General features: G+C 50.7%; 1 protein-coding gene across 1 annotated transcript; it reads right to left on the reverse strand.

Moving 5' to 3' along the window:
• Positions 1-1,510: 1,510 nt before the first annotated feature.
• slc16a8 (solute carrier family 16 member 8) lies at positions 1,511-16,094 on the reverse strand. The gene is made up of 4 exons (XM_059953192.1): positions 15,875-16,094; positions 12,687-12,830; positions 5,593-6,423; positions 1,511-1,908 (listed from the first exon to the last, which is right to left on the reverse strand). The coding sequence occupies exons 1-4, from the start codon at positions 16,092-16,094 to the stop codon at positions 1,511-1,513; spliced, it is 1,593 nt and encodes a 530-aa protein (XP_059809175.1).
• Between the last annotated feature and the right edge of the window lie 2,555 nt (positions 16,095-18,649).

An 18,649-nucleotide genomic window follows, 5' to 3' on the forward strand; every position in this document is an offset into this window, starting at 1 on the left:
AGATACATAATTCCCTAAAAGTGGCATTACAAGTAGATAGGGTTGTAAAGAGAGCTTTTGGTACATCGGCCTTTATAAATCAAAGTATTGAGTATAAGAGTTGGAACGTAATGGTGAGGTTGTATAAGACATTGATGAGACCGAATTTGTAGTATTGTGTGCAGTTTTGGTCACCTAATTACAGGAAGGATATTAATAAGGTTGAAAGAGTGCAGAGAAGGTTTACAGGGATGTTGCTGGGACTTGAGAAACTGAGTTACAGAGAAAGGTTGAGTAGGTTAGGACTTTATTCCCTGGAGTGTAGGAGAACGAGGGGTGATTTGATAGAGGTATATAAAATTATGATGGGTATAGATAGAGTGAATGCAAGCCAGCTTTTTCTACTGAGGTTAGGGAAGAAAAAACAGGACATGGGTTAAGGGTGAAGGGGGAAAAGTTTAAAGGGAACATTGGGGGGGAGGGCTTCTTCTCACAGAGAGTGGTGGGAGTGTGGAATGAGCTGCCAGATGAAGTGGTGAATGCGGGCTCACTTTTGACATTTAAGAAAAACTTGGACAGGTACATGGATGAGAGGTGTATGGACGGATATGGCCCAGGTGCAGGTCAGTGGGACTAGGCAGAAAAATGGTTCGGCACAGCCAAGAAGAGCCAAAAGGCCTGTTACTGCACTGTAATGTTCTGTGGTTCTATGGCAAAGAGGTGTGTTGTGCATTCACTTGTAACCAGGGCAGTGAGTGGTATGTTGAGTGCTCACTAGTGACCAGGGCAGTGAACAATGTGTTCCCTTTTTTACTAGTGAGCAAGGCAGAAAGCAGTGTGCCACCTGTTCAACAGCAAGTTGTTGTTTGTGTGGACACTAGTAAACACTAGTGAAGTGAGTGTTGCGTGCTCATCAGTTAGTGGCGCAGAGAATTGTGTGTTGTGTATTCACCACTGAGCAGGAAGTGAGAGGTGTGTGTATACACTAGTGAGCAGGAAGTGAGAGGTGTGTTATGTGTTTACTAGTAAGTGGGGCATTGAGCTGTGGTGTTTACTAGCAGGTAAAGCTGTGAGCAAAGTGTTCTGTGTTCACCAGTATCAGGGCAGTGAGTGGTGTGTGTTCACTCATGAGCAGGACAGTGAATGGTGTGTCATGTCTTCATTAATGAGCAGGGCAGAGAGAAGCTTTTTGTATGTTCATAGCTGGGCAATGTGCCATGTGTTACAGGTTCACTAGTGAGCCGAGAGTGAGTGGTGTGTAATGTATTGAATAGTGAGCAGGGATGTGAATTGTGTGTTGACTAGTGAGCAGGGATGAGAATTGTGTATTGCCTAGTGAGCAAAGATGTGAATTGTGTTGCCTAGTGAGCAGGGCAGTGTGTGGTACTTTGTGTGTTCACCAGAGAATGGTTACAAAGGACTGCTGAGGCTGTAGTTTGGAGATGACATGAGGCGACAGGAGAGGCATGCCGGAGTAGATTGGGAGTTTGCCCTTCTCAGCCTAATTGAGTTGGAGTTCACCGTTCTCAGGTTAATTGAGTTGGGGTTCGTTGTTTTCAGGCTGCTCGTCCCTGTGTAACTGTTCATATTTCTGCTCCTCCTGTCCCTCTATGGGTCCTGCCTCAGCTCTATCCTCCACCATGACTTCATTGTGGCCTTCCCTCTCACTCTCCCTCACTGCGTTTGACCTCTGGTCCCGGGACCCTCCGCTTGGCGGGCTGCCCTCCTCTCTCCCTGCGCCCCCTGCCCCCACCGACACTTCTCCCAGAACCACTCCCTCCTCCTCCGTCATCCCCTCCTGCTCGCGGGGCGGCTCCTGTTTGAGGCAGAAGCGGAAGGCTCCCACCAGGATGAAGGCTGAGAGGATGAGTTCCGCCCCCGCCATGTAGAAGACGAGCTCATAGCTCTTGAACGTGTCGACCAGGCGTCCTACACGGAGAGACAAGCAGAGAAGCCGGACTTTAGAAACATTCTCCTTCGTCTCCTCCTGCCAAAAATCACTGGGATCCTCGTTGTGTGTGTGTGTGTGTGTGTGTGTGTATGAATGTCTGACAGGTATGTGTCCCTGTGTATGTCAGTTGCGTGTGTTGATGTGTGTGCGAGATCTGCATTTCAGTGTTTGTGTCCGTGTGTGGGAGACAAGTGTGTGTCAGTATCTGTGTGTGTTGGTGTCTGCATATCAATATTTACATGCCTGTGTGTGCTAATGTGTGTATTTTAGTGTTGTGCATATCTATGTGTTGCACACGTGTGTGTCAGTGTGGGCATGTCTGCGTGTGTATGCCGATACCTATGTGCGTGCGTGTGTGTGTGTCTCCGTGGATGTCAGCGTATGTGTGTCTTCGCGCACACTGTGTGCTTGGAGATGTGAGAGACTACAATCATGGGATCTGGAGCAAAAGGAAACTGCTGCAGGAACTCAGCAGGTCAGGCAACATCTACGGAGGGAAATGGCCAGTTGACATTTTGGGGTCGAGATCCATCATCTGGACTGGAAGAGTAGAGGCTGGTGCATGTGGGTCCATTAGACATAGGAGCAGAATTAGGCCATTCAGCCCATCGAGTCTGATCGGCCATTCCATCATGGCTGATCCCGGATCCCACTCAACCCCATACACCTGCCTTCTTGTCACATCCTTTGATGCCCTGACCCTTCAGGAAACAGTCAACTGCAGCCTTAAATATACCCACAGGCTTGGTCTCCACCACAGTCTGTGGCAGAGCATTCCACAGATTCACTACTCTCTAGGTAGAAACAAAAATCCTCCTTGCATCCGTTCTAAAGGGTTGCCCCTCAGTTTTGAGGCTGTGCCCTCTAGTCCTGGATACCCCCTCCATAGGAAACATCCTCTCCACATCTATCCTATCCAGTCCTTTCAACATTTGGTAGGTTTCAATGAGATCCAAATTCTTCTGAATTCCAGTGAGTACAGGCCCAAAGCTGCCAAACAGTCCATATATGTTAACCCTTTCATTGCTGGAACTATCCTCGTGAATCTCCTCTGGACTCTCTCCAATGACAACACATCCTTTCTGAGATATGGGGCCCAAAACTGTTGACAATACTCTAAGTGCAGCCTGACTAGTGTCTTATAAAGGCTCAGCATTATCTCCTTGCTTTATATTCTATTTCCCTTGAAATAAATGCCAACATTGCATTTGCCTTCTTTATCACAGACTCAACCTGTAAATTAACCTTCTGGGAGCCTTACATAAAGATTCCCAAGTCCCTCTGCACCTTTGATGTTTAAACCTTCTCCCCATTTAGATAATAGTCTGCACTATTGTTCCTTTTACCGAGATGCATTATCATACATTTCCCAACACTGTATTCCATCTGCTACATTTTTGCCCATTCTTCCAATTTGTCTAAGTCCTGCTGCAATCGCATTGCTTCCTCAGCACTACCTGCCCCCTCCACCTATCTTTGTATTATCTGCAAATTTTGCCACAAAGCCATCAATTCCATTATCCAACTCATTAACAAACAATGTGAAAAGCAGTGGTCCCAATACTGACCCCTGAGGAACACCAGCAGCCAACCAGAAAAGGCCCCTTTTATTCCCACTCGCTACCTCCTCCCTGTCACTCATTCCATTGTCCAGTATATCTCCTGTAACACCTCATCTTGTTAAGCAGCCTCATGTGTGGCACCTTATCAAATGCCTTCTGAAAGTCCAAGTAAATGACATCCACTGCTCCTCTTTTGTCCACCCTGCCTGTTACTTCCTCAAAGAACTTTTAACAGATTTGTCAGGCAAGATATCCCTTTACAGAAACAAATGCTGACTTTGACTTATCATTAGTCTCCAAGTACCCTGAAACCTCAACCTTCATGGTGGACTCCAACCACTGAGGTCAGGCTAACTGGACTTTAATTTCCTTTCTTTTGCCTTCCTCCCTTCTTAGAGTGGATTGACATTTGCAATCTTCCAGTCCTCTGGGACCATGCTCCCTGACACTCATGCTGCTAGTGTCTTCTACAGTGAAGACAGATGCAAAGTGCCCATTAAGTTCATCTGCTATTTCTTTGTCCCCCATTACTAACTCACCAGCATCATTTTCCAGTGGTCCAATATCAACTCTCACCTCCCTTTTTTCCTTTATTTAACTCAAAAACTTGGTATCCGGCTTTATATTATTGGCTAGTCTGCCTTCATATTTAATCTTTTCCCTTCTTGTAGCTTTTTTAGTTGCCTTTTGTTGGATTTTAGAAGTTTCCTAATCATCCAACTCCCCACTCACTTTTGCTACCTTATATGCCATTTCCTTGGCATTTATGCAGTCCTTAACTTCCTTTGTCAGCCACAGTTGCCTTCACCTAAAATTTGAGAACTTCTTCCTTGGTGGGGCATATCGATCCTGCGCATTCTGAACTATTCCCAAAAACTTCAACCATCTCTGCTCTGCGTCATTCCCACCAGTATCCCCCTCCAATCCACCTGGGCAAGCTCCTCTCTCATGCCTCTGTAATTCCCTTTATTCCATTGCAATACTGATGCATGCAAGTTATGCTTCTCCCTCTCAAAATGCAGATCATATTATGATCACTGCCTCCTAAGGGTTCCTTTACATTAAGCTCCCTAATCAGATCTGGATTATTACACAACACTCAATCTAAGATAGGACTTCCCCAAGTAGGTTCAAGCACGAGCTGCTCTAAAAAGCCATCTCCTAGGCATTCAACAAATTCCCTCTCATGCAATCTGACATCAACCTGATTGTCCCAATCCCCTTGCATACTGAAGTCCCCCATTATAATTGTGTCATTATCCTTGCCACATGCCTTTTCCAGCTCTCTTTGCAATCTCAACCCCAAATCTTAGCTTCTCCTTGGTGGCCTATATATGATTCCCATTATGCTTTTTTTTAAACCCTTGCAATTTTTTAACTTCACTCACAAAGATTCAACATTCTCTGACCTTATTTCACCTCTTTCTAAAGATGTAATTCCATCTCTTACCACCAGAGCCACACCATTGCCTATGCCTTCCTGCCTGTCCATTCAATACAAAGACTCCCAACTATGGCCTTCTTTCAGCCACGACTCAGTGATGCCCTCAACGTCATACTGACCAATTTCTAATCGTGCCACGAGTTCATCCACCTTATTCTGAATGCTAAACACATTTAAATACAGCATCTTCTGTCTTGCATTCTTCGCCCTTTTGAATTTTGCCTCTGTGGTACAATTTAACTCTTTGCTCTGTCTGCACTTGTACCCAAACATTGGCTTCTCCTTCATGTATTACTTGTACAGGTCTACTTGTCAACTTGCTGGCTCATCCTCAGCTCTATCATCCTGGTTCCCACCACCCCACCATATTAGTTTAAACTGCCCCCAACAGTTCTAATAAATCTGCCCACAGGAATATTGGTCCCCTATCGGATTCAAGTGCAGCCCGTGGGAGAGCCTCCGAGTGTTGGCTAGATTGCGTGTTCTCTGGGCATTGACTGTCTAGGGTGATATTGGGTCACTGAAGTGTCTCTGGATTAGTGGGGTGTCTCTGGGTGTTTACTATCTGGGATGTCGAGTCTCCGAGCATTCATTTTCCATGGGTATTAGTTGTCAGGGGTATCTCAGGACCGCTGGCGGGGGTGCGCGGCACTGACCTGCGGACGGGGGTCCGATCAGCACACCGATGGCCTCGATCAGCAGCAGCAGGCCGATGGCACTGGGGAAGTTGTGGGAGCCCACGATTGCCATGAGCACCTCGAACTGCAGGGCGCCCACCATGCCATAGGAGACGCCGAAAAAGATACAGAAGGCGATGAGGCCGGGGTAGGTGGCCACTCTGGCACTCAGCACGTCTGTCAGCCCATTGCAGAGCATGGAGAAGCCGAAGAAATAGGCGATGCGTGGCCGGAGCAGGGGCAGGCCGGCCAGCAGCCCGCTCAGCGGCCGGGCGAAGATGTCGATGAAGCCGATGATGGAGAGCAGGAAGGCGGCGTCCCTGTCTGCCACCCCCATGTCTTTGGCGTAGTTGACGATCATGATGGGCGGCACGAAGAGGCCCAGCACCATGATGAACTTGGCCACGGTGTAGATGACAAAACCGCGGTCCCGGAACACACTGAAGTCCAGCAGCTTGCGGCCCTGCTTGCCCTCTCCCTGCTGGGCACCCGCCTGCTCAGCCTTCCCCTTGCCCTTCTCTGGCGGCAGCATCTCCTTGGCCTCGGGCCGACCGTCACGCCGCGCCGTCAGGCTCTCTAGTGGCCGCATGACGGCTCCGCACATGCAGCAGTTGAGCAGCAGGCCGCCCATGATGAGGAAGGCGCCCCTCCAGCCGTAGGTGTCCTGCAGCAGCTGGCCGACCGGGGACAGGGCGCTCAGGAAGACTGGGCTGCCCGCCGCCGCCAGCCCGTTGGCCAGCGGCCTCCGCTTGTTGAAGTACCTGCCCAACATGATGAGGGAGGGCTGGAAGTTCAGGGCCAGGCCCAGACCTGGAGGGGCAAAGGAAAGGTCACCGCCATAAACCAACACCACTTCACAGGCATCCCCACACATACACATGGGCTACAGGTGCCCTTCAAAGCTTTGCAGACGGCTGCAGTCTCCACAAACCCCGACACATTAATGCAGTCGCAAACGACTCACCACATCAGCTCTACTTGTCAGAAGTCTGAGGAGGTTTGGTACGTCACCACAGCCTTGCAACTTTCTGCCAGCATCCTGTGGAGAGCATACTGCCTGCTGTGGGGTCGCTAGAGACAGTAGAAGGCAGCAGAGCCAGCTCCACTGCAGACAAGATGCTCCCCACCCTCGAGGACATCCTTAAGAAGGCGACAAAGTCCATCTCCCAACCCCCCCCATCCTCATCACATTCTACAGGGGTTGTATTGAGAGTGTCCTGAGCAGCTGCATCACTGACTGGTTCGGAAATTGCACCGTCTCGGATTGCAAGACCCTGCAGCGGATAGTGAGGTCAGCTGAGAAGATCATCGGGGTCTCTCTTCCCACCGTTACAGACAATTACACCACATGCTGCATCCACAAAGCAAACAGCATTATGAAGGATCCCACACACCCCTCATACAAACTCTCCTCCCTCCTGCCATCTGGCGAAAGGCACCGAAGCATTCGGGCTCTCACAACCAGACTATGTAACAGTTTCTTCCCCCAAGCTATCAGACTCCTCAATACCCAGAGCCTGGACTGACACCTTACCTATTGTCTTGTTTATTATTTATTGTAATGCCTGCACTGTTTTGTGCACTTTACACAGTCCTAGGTAGGTCTGTAGTCTAGTGTAGTTTTTGTGTTGTTTTATGTAACACCATGGTCCTGAAAAACATCTCATTTTTACTGTGTACTGTACCAGCAGTTATGGTCGAAATGACAATAAAATGTGACTTGACTTGACTGAACTAGAAGGACTCTCAGCCTCCAGGATACACCCTCTTCTCATTACTACCATCGGGGAACAGGTACAGGAGCCTAAAGATTCAGAAACAACTGTCAGATATGAGGTTGAAACCCCGGCATCAGTGCCCGCAAACATTCAAGTCTCCTCAAATCATCTGAGACGCAAGGGACTGCAGATGCTGGAACCGGGAACGACACCCAGACTGATGGAGGCGGGTCAGGCAGCGTCTGGAGGTGGAGACGTGCTCGATGTTCGGGTTTGAGGTCCTGCGCCAGGACTGAAGGTGTTGGAGGGCAGGTGGCCAGTACAGAGGGGTGGAGGAGAGGGTTGAGCCAGGGTCTGGCAGGTGATAGGGGAACAAGGGGCAGGTGGAAGGGGGGGTGGTAGTGGTGGAGCTGGGAGACAGAGGTTGGCGGGTGACAGTGGAGACAGATAAAGAAGGACTGAGAGGCAGATAAGATCAGGTGGGGAAGGGGAAAAAAATCAAGAAAGATGGGAGACTGGGTGAAGTGGGGGTTTGGGAGAACCTGGATGGATCAGGTGGAGAGAGGAAGGAACACAGGGGGGAGTGGTTGACCTGAAATTGGAAAATTCAATGTTTCATGCTGTTGGGTTGCTGACTACCCAGGCGGAATATGAGCTGTTTTTCCTCTATCCTGCACTTTGCCTCACCCTGGCCGTGGACAGACAGGCTGGTGTGGGAATGGGGAAGGAAATGAAATTGCTGGTTCTCTCTCCTTGCCGTCTCCTTATTCCTCCCCCTCTCTGCCCCTCATTGGGAACTTGCCATTAAATGGGGGCTTTTCTCGTTTGCCTAAGTATCTTGTCTCAGAGGGGGATGTGTGTGTCTGTGTATGGGGGTGGGGGAGGAAACAGGGATTCTATAGAAAATGGCAGATGGAACTTAATGCAGACAAATGTGAGGTGTTGCACTTTGGGAGGACAAACCAGGGTAGGACTTACAGAGTGAATGGTGGGGCTTAAGGATCCATAATTTCTTCAAAGTGGCTTCACAGGTAGAGAGGGTCATAAAGAGAGCTTTTGGCATGTTGGCCTTCATAAATTGAAGTACCGAGTACAGGAGATGGGATGTTGTAGGCCTCCATTAGTCTTGATAGACCATGGATTTGCACCTTGGAAAGTTTCCAGGGCGCAAGCCTGGGCAAGGTTTTTTTTATGGAAGACTGGCAGTTGCCGAAGCTGCAAGTCTCCCCTCTCCACGCCACCGATGTTGTCCAGGGCACAAGGACCCATACAGCTTGGCACCGGTGACGTTGCAGAGCAATGCGTGGTTAAGTGCTTTGCTCAAGGACACACACGCAGCCTCAGCCAAGGCTCGAACTAGCTACCTTCAGATCACTGGACCAATGCCTTAACCACTTGGTCATGTGCCAACACAGATGGGATGTTTCGTTGAAGTTGTACAAGACATTGGTGAGGCCTAATTTGGAATATTGTGTGCAGTTCTGGTTACCTACCAACAGGAAAGATGTTAGTAAGATTGAAAGAGTGCAGAGAAAATTTAAGAGGATGTTGCCATAACTTGAGGACCTGAATTATGGGGAAAGATTGAAAAAGGTTAGGACTTTATTCCCTAGAGCATAGGAGAAAGAGAGGAGATTTGAAAGAGGTATACAAAATTATGAAGGGCATAGACAGAGGTTTGGTGAGACTAGAATGAGAGGTCATGGGTTAAGAGTGAAATGTTTAAGGGGAACATGAGGGGAAACATCCTCATTCAGAGGGTGATGAGAGTGTGGAACGAGCTGCCAGCAGAAGTGGCGGATGTGATTTTGGTTTCAACATTTAAGAGAAGTTTGGATAGGTACATGGATGGGAGAGGTATGGAGGGTTATGGTCAGGTGCAGGTAAATGGAATGAGGCTAAATAATAGTTTGGCACAGACTAGATGGGCCGAACAGTCTGTTTCTGGTTTAGTGATCTATGGCTGTAGATGGAACCTGTTCTCTCCCACCTTCCCAAAACTGGCCCTGCAGGAGAGGCCAGAGCGGATAGTCAGAATTGCACTCACAGGCTCCCCGGACTCCATTCCCTGACCCTGGCCCTGATCCAGTGGCCTGTTTGACCCCTGTGATGAATTTCCATCCACATACCAGAAACATCTCCCTCTTTCCCTCAGCCTCTCCCCACTGCTGAAGGCCCCAACAATACCTGTCTCACTCTAGGCACACTGGTTCCCTTCACCAAGTTAAACTGCAGCCTCCGTGACCAAACGCAGCATAGCCTCTTGTTAAAACTTTTGTCCAGTGTTTTCATTCCCCTTATTGGCCTCAGCCCTCGCTGTCTCTGTAACCTCCAGCTTCACCTCCCTCCGAGATCTGCACACTGCTACATTCTGGTCTTCTGCCAAGGTCCCAAGTCCCTTCCCTGCAGTCTCTAGAAGGTTCTTCAAGGTCTGACTCTGACCAGGTCTATAGACAGTTCCTGTGACACCTTCTATGTTCAATTAGCTTTGAAAAACACCCTTTGTGATTTTGCCAGGTGAAATACTGCCTGTTGGTGCTGTTGGAGGAGTGGGGAGGGGTGTGGTATTCATCAGCTCAAGGGGCAGGGATGTTCACAAGCTTCGTAGGCTGTAACTTTGAAGAAGGCACTGCCAAGAGAAGAGGAACATGTTGGTTGAAGATCAGACTGGAGCTGTGAGGAAGGGGGAAAAGACTTGGTAAGCGACAGTACAGGAGCTTGGAGGGAAGGCAGATTGGAAAAAGAGTTAAGGGTGACATTCAGCAGCAGCTTCTGAGGGCCAAGAGATGGTGACAATGTTGAAGGGAGGTCTACCCAAGAAGACCACATTCAGAATCAGGTTTAATATCCCTGGCATAAATCATGAAACCTGTTATATTTGCAGCAGCAGTACAATACAATACATAATGATAGAATGAAATGCAGTATATATATATATAGTTTAATTAAAGAAGTAGTGCAAAAAATAGAAATAAAAAAATAGTGAGGTAGTGTTCATGGGTTCAATGTCCATTCAGACATCGGATGGCAGAGGGAAGAAACTGTTCCTGAATCATCGAGTGTGTGCCTTCAGGCTTCTGTACCTCCTTCCTGACGGTTGCAATGAGAAGAGGGTGGTTGGGGTCCTTAATGATGGACACTGCCTTTCTGAGGCACTGCTCATTGAAGATGTCCTAGGTACAGTGGAGGACAGTACCCATGATGGAGCTGACAGTTTACAACTCTCTGCAGCTTGTTTCAATGCTGTGCAGTAGCTCTGTCTCCCCATACTAGATGGTGATGTGGCCAGTCAGAATTTGCAAGTGTTTTTGGTGACATGCCAAATCCCCGCAAGCTCCTAATGAAATAAAGCCACTTCAACACGTACAAACACGCTGGAGGAACTCAGCAGGTCGGGCAGCATCCGTTGAAAGGAGCAGTCAACGTTTCGGGCCGAGACCCTTCGTCAGGACTGAAGGAGGAGGGGGCAGGGGCCATATAAGGAAGGTGGGGGGAGGGGGGAAAGGTGCCAGGTGAGAAACCAATCAGAGGAAAGATCAAGGGGTGAGGGAGGGGAAGCAGGGAGGGGATAGGCAGGAAAGGTGAAGAAGGAATGTAAGGGGAAAGCATTATGGGTAGTAGAAGAAGGCAGAATCATGAGAGAGGTGGTAGGCAGCTGGAAGAGGAGGCAGAGTGAAAGTGGGATGGGGGAAGGGAGAGGGAGGGAATTACCGGAAGTTGGAGAATTCGATGTTCATACCAAGGGGCTGGAGACTATCCAGACGGTGTATGAGGTATATCAGGCTCCTCGAACCCGAGTTTGGCCTCATCATGGCAGTGGAGGAGGCCATGTATGGACATATCCGAATGGGAACGTGAAGCAGAGTTGAAGTGTGTGGCAACCGGGAGATCCTGTCTGTTGTGGCGGACGGAGTGGAGGTGCTTGACGAAGCGGTCCCCCAATCTGAGTCGGGTCTCACCGATGTAGAGGAGGCCACACTGGGAGCACCGGATGCAATAGATTACCCCAACAGACTCACAAGTGAAGTGTTGCCTCACCTGGAAGGACTGCTTGAGGCCCTGAATGGTGGTAAGAGAGGAGATGTAGGGACAGGTGTAGCACTTACTCTTGCAGGGATAAGTACCAGGTGGGAGATCTGTGGGGAGGGACGTGTGGACCAGGCAGTCGCGGAGGGAACGATCCCTGCGAAAAGCAGACAGGGAAAGATGTCCTTAGTGGTGGGGTCCTGTTGAAGGTGGCGGAAGTTGCGGAGGATAATATGCAGGATCTGGAGGCTGGTGGGGTGGTAGGTGAGGCCACAGCATCTGCAGTGTACTTTGTGTGAAATATAGCCACTGTCTTGCCTACTTTATAGCTGCATTGATACGTTGAGACCAGGTTAGATCCTCAGAGATGTTGACACCCAGGAACTTGAAATTGCTCACTCTGATCTGAACTCGCGCAGCTGCTGACTGGTTGGGACTGTTACACCTGTGCCCCACTCCTTTTTGAGAATCGCAAGATCGCTATTAAGTCAGGGCAGGAGACCCAGGAAATGAGACAGAGACATTTGGAATGTTCTGGCCCCCAGTGATACAAAGCCACGGAATTGTCTCTTAGAGACGGAATTGTGTATTGAGTACTATGCTTCGCGGAAGCCCTCAGGCACCGTGGGCTGGTTGGGGGGGATGACATCATTCCACCCTGAGTGACATCTGAGACCCCGTGAGTGGGGATAAAAGAGGGTCTGGGGAACAGCCCCTTTAGACGCACCAGAAGAAACGCTAGAACTCCTGTAACAGCGTAATAGCGAAAGCCCACGTGCGTCCTTTTCCATTTGCCTCGGAATTGTTGGGTCTTGCCACGGAAGAACGGCTTTAGCTAACACAAAGGAGCAATCAGCCCCCACCGACTCTCGCAGGATTGACATCATAAAAGGAATGGGCAAGTTTAAACTCTCTCTCTTGACTCCAACCAAAGGCTGCAGCCTGCAGTTTGAGTGAACTTGAGTGACTTTTATATTTCCATCGGACAATACATTATCCCCTAGACAACAATAGAGCTATTTCTTATTGATGATTATTATACCCGCGCTTTTAGATTTAGTATTGATGACATATATTATCTGTATGTTTGCACTGATATTATTTTTGTGTATTTCATCAATAAATACTGTTAAAAATAGTACCATCAGACTTCAACGGACCTCTCTATCTTTGCTGGTAAGTGACCCAGTTACGGGATACGTAACAGGACAGACCCTTGGGGACGAGCCAAGCTTTAGTGGATGGCTATCACAGAGGGACTATTCCTCCTGTCAGTTGGTGGTGTGTGGGGACAAGTACCAAACAGCATTTCTTTGGGCTGTCACCCACCTGTAAGCACTCCAGCCGACAGGTAGAGCTGTGTGATGTTGATGGAGAAGGAGGCGATGATCATTCCAGACGAGGCCAGCAAACCGCCCACCAGCATCACCGGCCGGCAGCCGAATCGGTTCACCGTGATACTGCAGAGGGGCCCTGAGACAGAGATCAGAGGAGTCAGCTCACAGTCCGAGCACCCACTGGGAACCTTCAGCAAGCCTGACACTCTGACCAATCCACCGGGATTTAACGGGGAACTGAGAACCCAGGCTTAATCGGTAACAACTCCACGGTGGACACATTTCAGAGTGGGGTGAGAGGTGGGTTAAAGAGACCTCATTCTCCCACTCAAATGGGAAATGGCTGGAGTACAGAGTGGGTCAGGGAGAGCAAAACAGTCGACGTTCAGATCAGCGCGATTTCATCAGGTCTGAGCATTTGCGAGGCAGTGAGAAGGTTTAGAGGTGGAAACCGTGTCGTGTATTTTAAGTATCTCAAACTCATATCGGTCTGGTTACTGACACTACAGTCATTGGAACCACCACCATTATTGACATTAACAAGATCTTCAGGAATTTGGACCCTCTTCACCTTTCCTGCTCCAAGGAGACCTTCCCAGAATTCCTCATGTCTCTGCATAACCTCACGGTAGGGAGCATCCAGCATCACTTTGCACCAGTTTTACTCTCTGGGGGTCGGGTGACAAAGTAGGGGTGCTGGGAGTGAGGGAGGGGGTAAGGGGAAATGGATGTGGGTTTGGGGTGAGGATGAGGATAGGAAGTGGGTGGGGTTGAGGCTAGATGCAAGGGTGTGGGTGGTAGGGAGGGAGAGGATGAGTATGAGGGGTTGGTGGAGGGAAGTGTGGTTGGGTGTGGGGTGAGGGTGGGGATGAAAGTGGACTTGGGTGACGATGAGAGTGAGGGTGGGATGAGCGTGCAGATGCGGGTAGGGGAGGGACGGTGTGCAGATGGGGTGGAGGTGAGAGAGAGAGTTGGATGAAGATTGGTGTGAGAATGGGGTCAAGTGAGGATTGGAGTGGGGGTTGAGGTTTGGTGTGAGGGAGGGGTTGGGTGAGAGAGAACTCTGTGAGGGTTGGTGTGTGAGGGTGAAGGTGAGGATTGGTGTGTGGGGATTGAGGGTGAGGGTTGGTGTGTGGGGGAGGTTGAGGTGAGGGTTGGTGTGTGGGGACTGACGGTGAGGATTGGTGTGTGGGGGAGGGGGAGGGTTAGTGTGAGGGGGAGGTTGAGGTGAGGGTTGGTGTGTGGGGACTGACGGTGAGGATTGGTGTGAGGGGGAGGTTGAGGGTTGGTGTGTGGGGATTGAGGGTGAGGGTTGGTGTGTGGGGGAGGTTGAGGTGAGGGTTGGTGTGTGGGGACTGACGGTGAGGATTGGTGTGTGGGGGAGGGGGAGGGTTAGTGTGAGGGGGAGGTTGAGGTGAGGGTTGGTGTGTGGGGACTGACGGTGAGGATTGGTGTGAGGGGGAGGTTGAGGGTTGGTGTGTGGGGACTGAGGGTGAGGGTTGGTGTGAAGGGGAGGTTGAGGTGAGGGTTGGTGTGTGGGGACTGACGGTGAGGATTGGTGTGTGGGGGAGGGGGAGGGTTAGTGTGAGGGGGAGGTTGAGGTGAGGGTTGGTGTGTGGGGACTGACGGTGAGGATTGGTGTGAGGGGGAGGTTGAGGGTTGGTGTGAGGGGGAGGTTGAGGGTTGGTGTGAGGGGGAGGTTGAGGGTGAGGGTTGGTGTGGGGGAGGTTGAGGGTGAGGGTTGGTGTGGGGGAGGTTGAGGGTGAGGGTTGGTGTGAGGGGGAGGTTGAGGGTGAGGGTTGGTGTGAGGGGGAGGTTGAGGGTTGGTGTGAGGGGGAGGTTGAGGGTTGGTGTGAGGGGGAGGTTGAGGGTTGGTGTGAGGGGGAGGTTGAGGGTTGGTGTGAGGGGGAGGTTGAGGGTTGGTGTGAGGGGGAGGTTGAGGGTGAGGGTTGGTGTGTGGGGGAGGGTGAGGGTGAGGGTTGGTGTGTGGGGGAGGTTGAGGGTGAGGGTTGGTGTGAGGGGGAGGTTGAGGGTGAGGGTTGGTGTGAGGGGGAGGTTGAGGGTGAGGGTTGGTGTGTGGGGGAGGTTGAGGGTGAGGGTTGGTGTGTGGGGGAGGTTGAGGGTGAGGGTTGGTGTGAGGGGGAGGTTGAGGGTGAGGGTTGGTGTGAGGGGGAGGTTGAGGGTGAGGGTTGGTGTGTGGGGGAGGTTGAGGGTGAGGGTTGCTGTGAGGGGGAGGTTGAGGGTTGGTGTGAGGGGGAGGTTGAGGGTGAGGGTTGGTGTGTGGGGGAGGGTGAGGGTTGCTGTGAGGGTGAGGATTGGTGTGAGGGGGAGGTTGAGGGTGAGGGTTGGTGTGTGGGGGAGGGTGAGGGTTGCTGTGAGGGGGAGGTTGAGGGTGAGGGTTGGTGTGAGGGGGAGGGTGAGGGTTGGTGTGAGGGGGAGGTTGAGGGTGAGGGTTGGTGTGAGGGGGAGGGTGAGGGTTGCTGTGAGGGGGAGGTTGAGGGTGAGGGTTGGTGTGAGGGGGAGGGTGAGGGTTGGTGTGAGGGGGAGGTTGAGGGTTGGTGTGAGGGGGAGGTTGAGGGTGAGGGTTGGTGTGTGGGGGAGGTTGAGGGTGAGGGTTGCTGTGAGGGGGAGGTTGAGGGTTGGTGTGAGGGGGAGGTTGAGGGTTGGTGTGGGGGAGGTTGAGGGTTGGTGTGAGGGGGAGGTTGAGGGTTGGTGTGAGGGGGAGGTTGAGGGTTGGTGTGAGGGGGAGGTTGAGGGTTGGTGTGAGGGGGAGGTTGAGGGTGAGGGTTGGTGTGAGGGGGAGGTTGAGGGTTGCTGTGAGGGGGAGGTTGAGGGTTGGTGTGAGGGGGAGGTTGAGGGTTGGTGTGAGGGGGAGGTTGAGGGTGAGGGTTGGTATGTGGGGGAGGTTGAGGGTTGGTGTGAGGGGGAGGTTGAGGGTTGGTGTGAGGGGGAGGTTGAGGGTTGGTGTGAGGGGGAGGTTGAGGGTTGGTGTGAGGGGGAGGTTGAGGGTTGGTGTGAGGGGGAGGTTGAGGGTGAGGGTTGGTGTGTGGGGGAGGTTGAGGGTTGGTGTGTGGGGGAGGGGGAGGGTTGCTGTGAGGGGGAGGTTGAGGGTGAGGATTGGTGCGTGAGGGTGAGGGTGGGGGTGGGTGCTCGGGGGTAGTGCTGGGCTCCATGACCCACCTGTGCCGTAGAGCATGGCGAGGATAATAGACGAGATCCAGGCGGTGTCACTGTAGCCGATGTGGAAATCGTGCATCAGCTCTTTGAAGTAGACACTGACGGCCTTGGGGAAAGCGTAGGAGAAGCCGGTGACCACGAAGCAGCCAGCCAACACCATCCAGCCCCACCCTCCATCAGGGGGGTCGCCTGTTTGTGCGAGCCTGCGGCCTGGGTTACCCATCCTGAGGCCAGTCAGCGGCTGTGAGAGACGAACAGAATGTGACCCCAGGAAAACAGTGACGATCGGCAGACCCAGTATCACCCTCAGCCTGAACACCCCACCACCCAAACATACCTCACCTTCACTCTAAACACCCAGACCCTCAAAATCTACCTCAGCTTAATCCTCAACATTCCTCACCTTCATCCTGAACATTCCCCCCCCAAACACACATCACCTTCACCCTAAACACAACCCCCTAAACACAACTCACCTTCATCCTAAACACTCCAACCCTCAAACATGAGACCTTCACCCTAAACACCTACAACCCCTGAAATCTACCTCAACTTAATCCTCAACACTCCTCACCTTCATCCTGAACATTCCCCCCCCAAACACACGTCACCTTCACCCTAAACACCACAACCCAACACGTGTCACCTGCATGCTAAACACACCTCAACTTCATCCTAAACACATCCACCCCCAAACACACCTCAATTTTATCGTAAACACATCCACCCCCAAACACTCATCACCTTCACCCTAAACACCCACAACCCTCAAAACACACCTCACTTCATCCTAAACACCACAACTCCCAAACACATCTCACCCTTACTCTCCGTCCCTGTGTTGGAAAGTTAAGAGTTGCTGACCACTGGATCCCCAGCCTCTGAACTGCTCTTGCAACCATGGTATTTCTGCAGCTGGTCCATTTTAAATTTCAGGTGAACGGTGGTTCATCCTCCAGGTGTTGTTTGTGGAGGAAGCGATGCCAATGAGAGACGAACTCTTTCTTGTTGAAGGCTGCTCTTCCAGTGGTCCCCCAGGGGATGTATCTCTGGCCTCCGTACCCCACACTGACACGCCGTCTCCACATTCCTACGTTCCCCGTGTCATCATTTGGCTTCCCAGGAGAGGGTTGGAATTGGTGGCTGCCTCTCGGCCACTGGGTACATCTCCACCCTTCTCTTGCCCCTTCAATCTTTTGAATCAGAGAGCTTGGACACAAAGCCAGAGAGTGTCAGAGATAGAGTGAAAATGGCACTGAGAGAGAATCAGAATCAGGTTTAATATCACCAGCATGTGTCATGAAATTCGTTGTCTTTGCAGCAACAGCACTTTGCAATACATGTTAATAGAGAAAAAAGGGTGAATTACACTAATCGTATTATTACCACCCCATCATCCAGATCATTAATGTACTGTATATGACAAACAACATTGGACCAGTACAGATCCCTGAGGCACACCATTAGTCACCGGCCTCCAACCTGACAAACAGTTATCCACCACTACTCTCCGGCATCTCCCATCCAGCCACTGTTGAATCCATTTTAGTACTTCAACATTAATACCTAACGATTGAACCTTCCTAACTAACCTTCCGTGTGGAACCTTGTCAAAGGCCTTACTGTGCTGTAATTGTTATATGGTTATGGTTATATAAAACAATAAAAAAGTAGTGATTAGTGTTCATGGGTTCAATGCCCATTTAGGAATTGGATGGCAGAGGCGAAGAAGCTGTTCCTGAATCGCTGAGTGTGAGCTTTCAGGCTCCTGTACCTCATTCCTGATGGTAGCAATGAGAAAAGGGCATGTCCTGGGTGTTGGGGGTCCTTAATGATGGACACGTCTGCTTTGAAGCATCGCTCCTCGAAGATGTTCTGGATACCATGGAGGCTGGTGCCAATGATGGAAATGACTGAGTTTACAACAGAATGGGGGGGGGGGAGAAGGGGGGAGGGTGGGAGAGAGAGAGAGAAAATTGTGGGAGAGAGAGAGAGAGAAAATTAAGGGAGGGAAAAACAGAGAGGGCAAGAAACTGAAAGACAGCAAATCAGGGACTGAATGAGACAAAGAAAGCCAAACGGTAACGGGAAACTCAGAGAAAATAGTGGGGTGCGGAGACAGATGGAGCTGAAGAATGAAAGGTAAAATAAACACAAGCACTGTCTGGAGAGAAACTGTGAGAGCAAGAGAGACGGAGAAGGAGAGTCAGAGATGTGGGTAATAAATTGGAGGGAGTGAACTCAAGAAAGAGGGGAGCAAAGACAGATACAGCGTTGGAATAGAGAGCACAGAACACTGAGGGGTGGAGAGAAAGAGTAGGGAAGTTACAGAGGCACAGAGCACAGAAACAGGCCATTTGTCCCAACACAGCCAAGCTGACCAAGATGCTCACCTAAGCTAGTGTATTTGGCCTGTCTCTCTTTAAATCTGTCCTTATCCATGTACCTGTCCGACTGTCCTTTAAAAGTTTTCAATGCATTTTCCCTAAACAACTCCTCAGGTACTGATCACCTTCTAGGTGAGAAAGTTGCTCCTCAGATTCCTAATAAATCTCTCCCCTCGCACCATAAAGCCCTGCCCCATACTTCTCGATTCCCAAACCTGGGAAATAGACTGAGTGAGTTCACATACAGAGCAGTGGAGGTGTTTGGAGTGAGACAGCTGAGGTGGAGCCAAAGGCAGAGGTCTCGAGTGTGAGATTGTGAGAGGCAAAAGTAAGAGAGTCATGGGTGTATGATGCTTGAGAATAGGCCTGAACATATCAGACAGCTCAGCAT

The sequence above is a fragment of the Hypanus sabinus genome, chromosome 29 (assembly GCF_030144855.1).
Source record: "Hypanus sabinus isolate sHypSab1 chromosome 29, sHypSab1.hap1, whole genome shotgun sequence".
Classification (NCBI taxonomy): domain Eukaryota; kingdom Metazoa; phylum Chordata; class Chondrichthyes; order Myliobatiformes; family Dasyatidae; genus Hypanus; species Hypanus sabinus.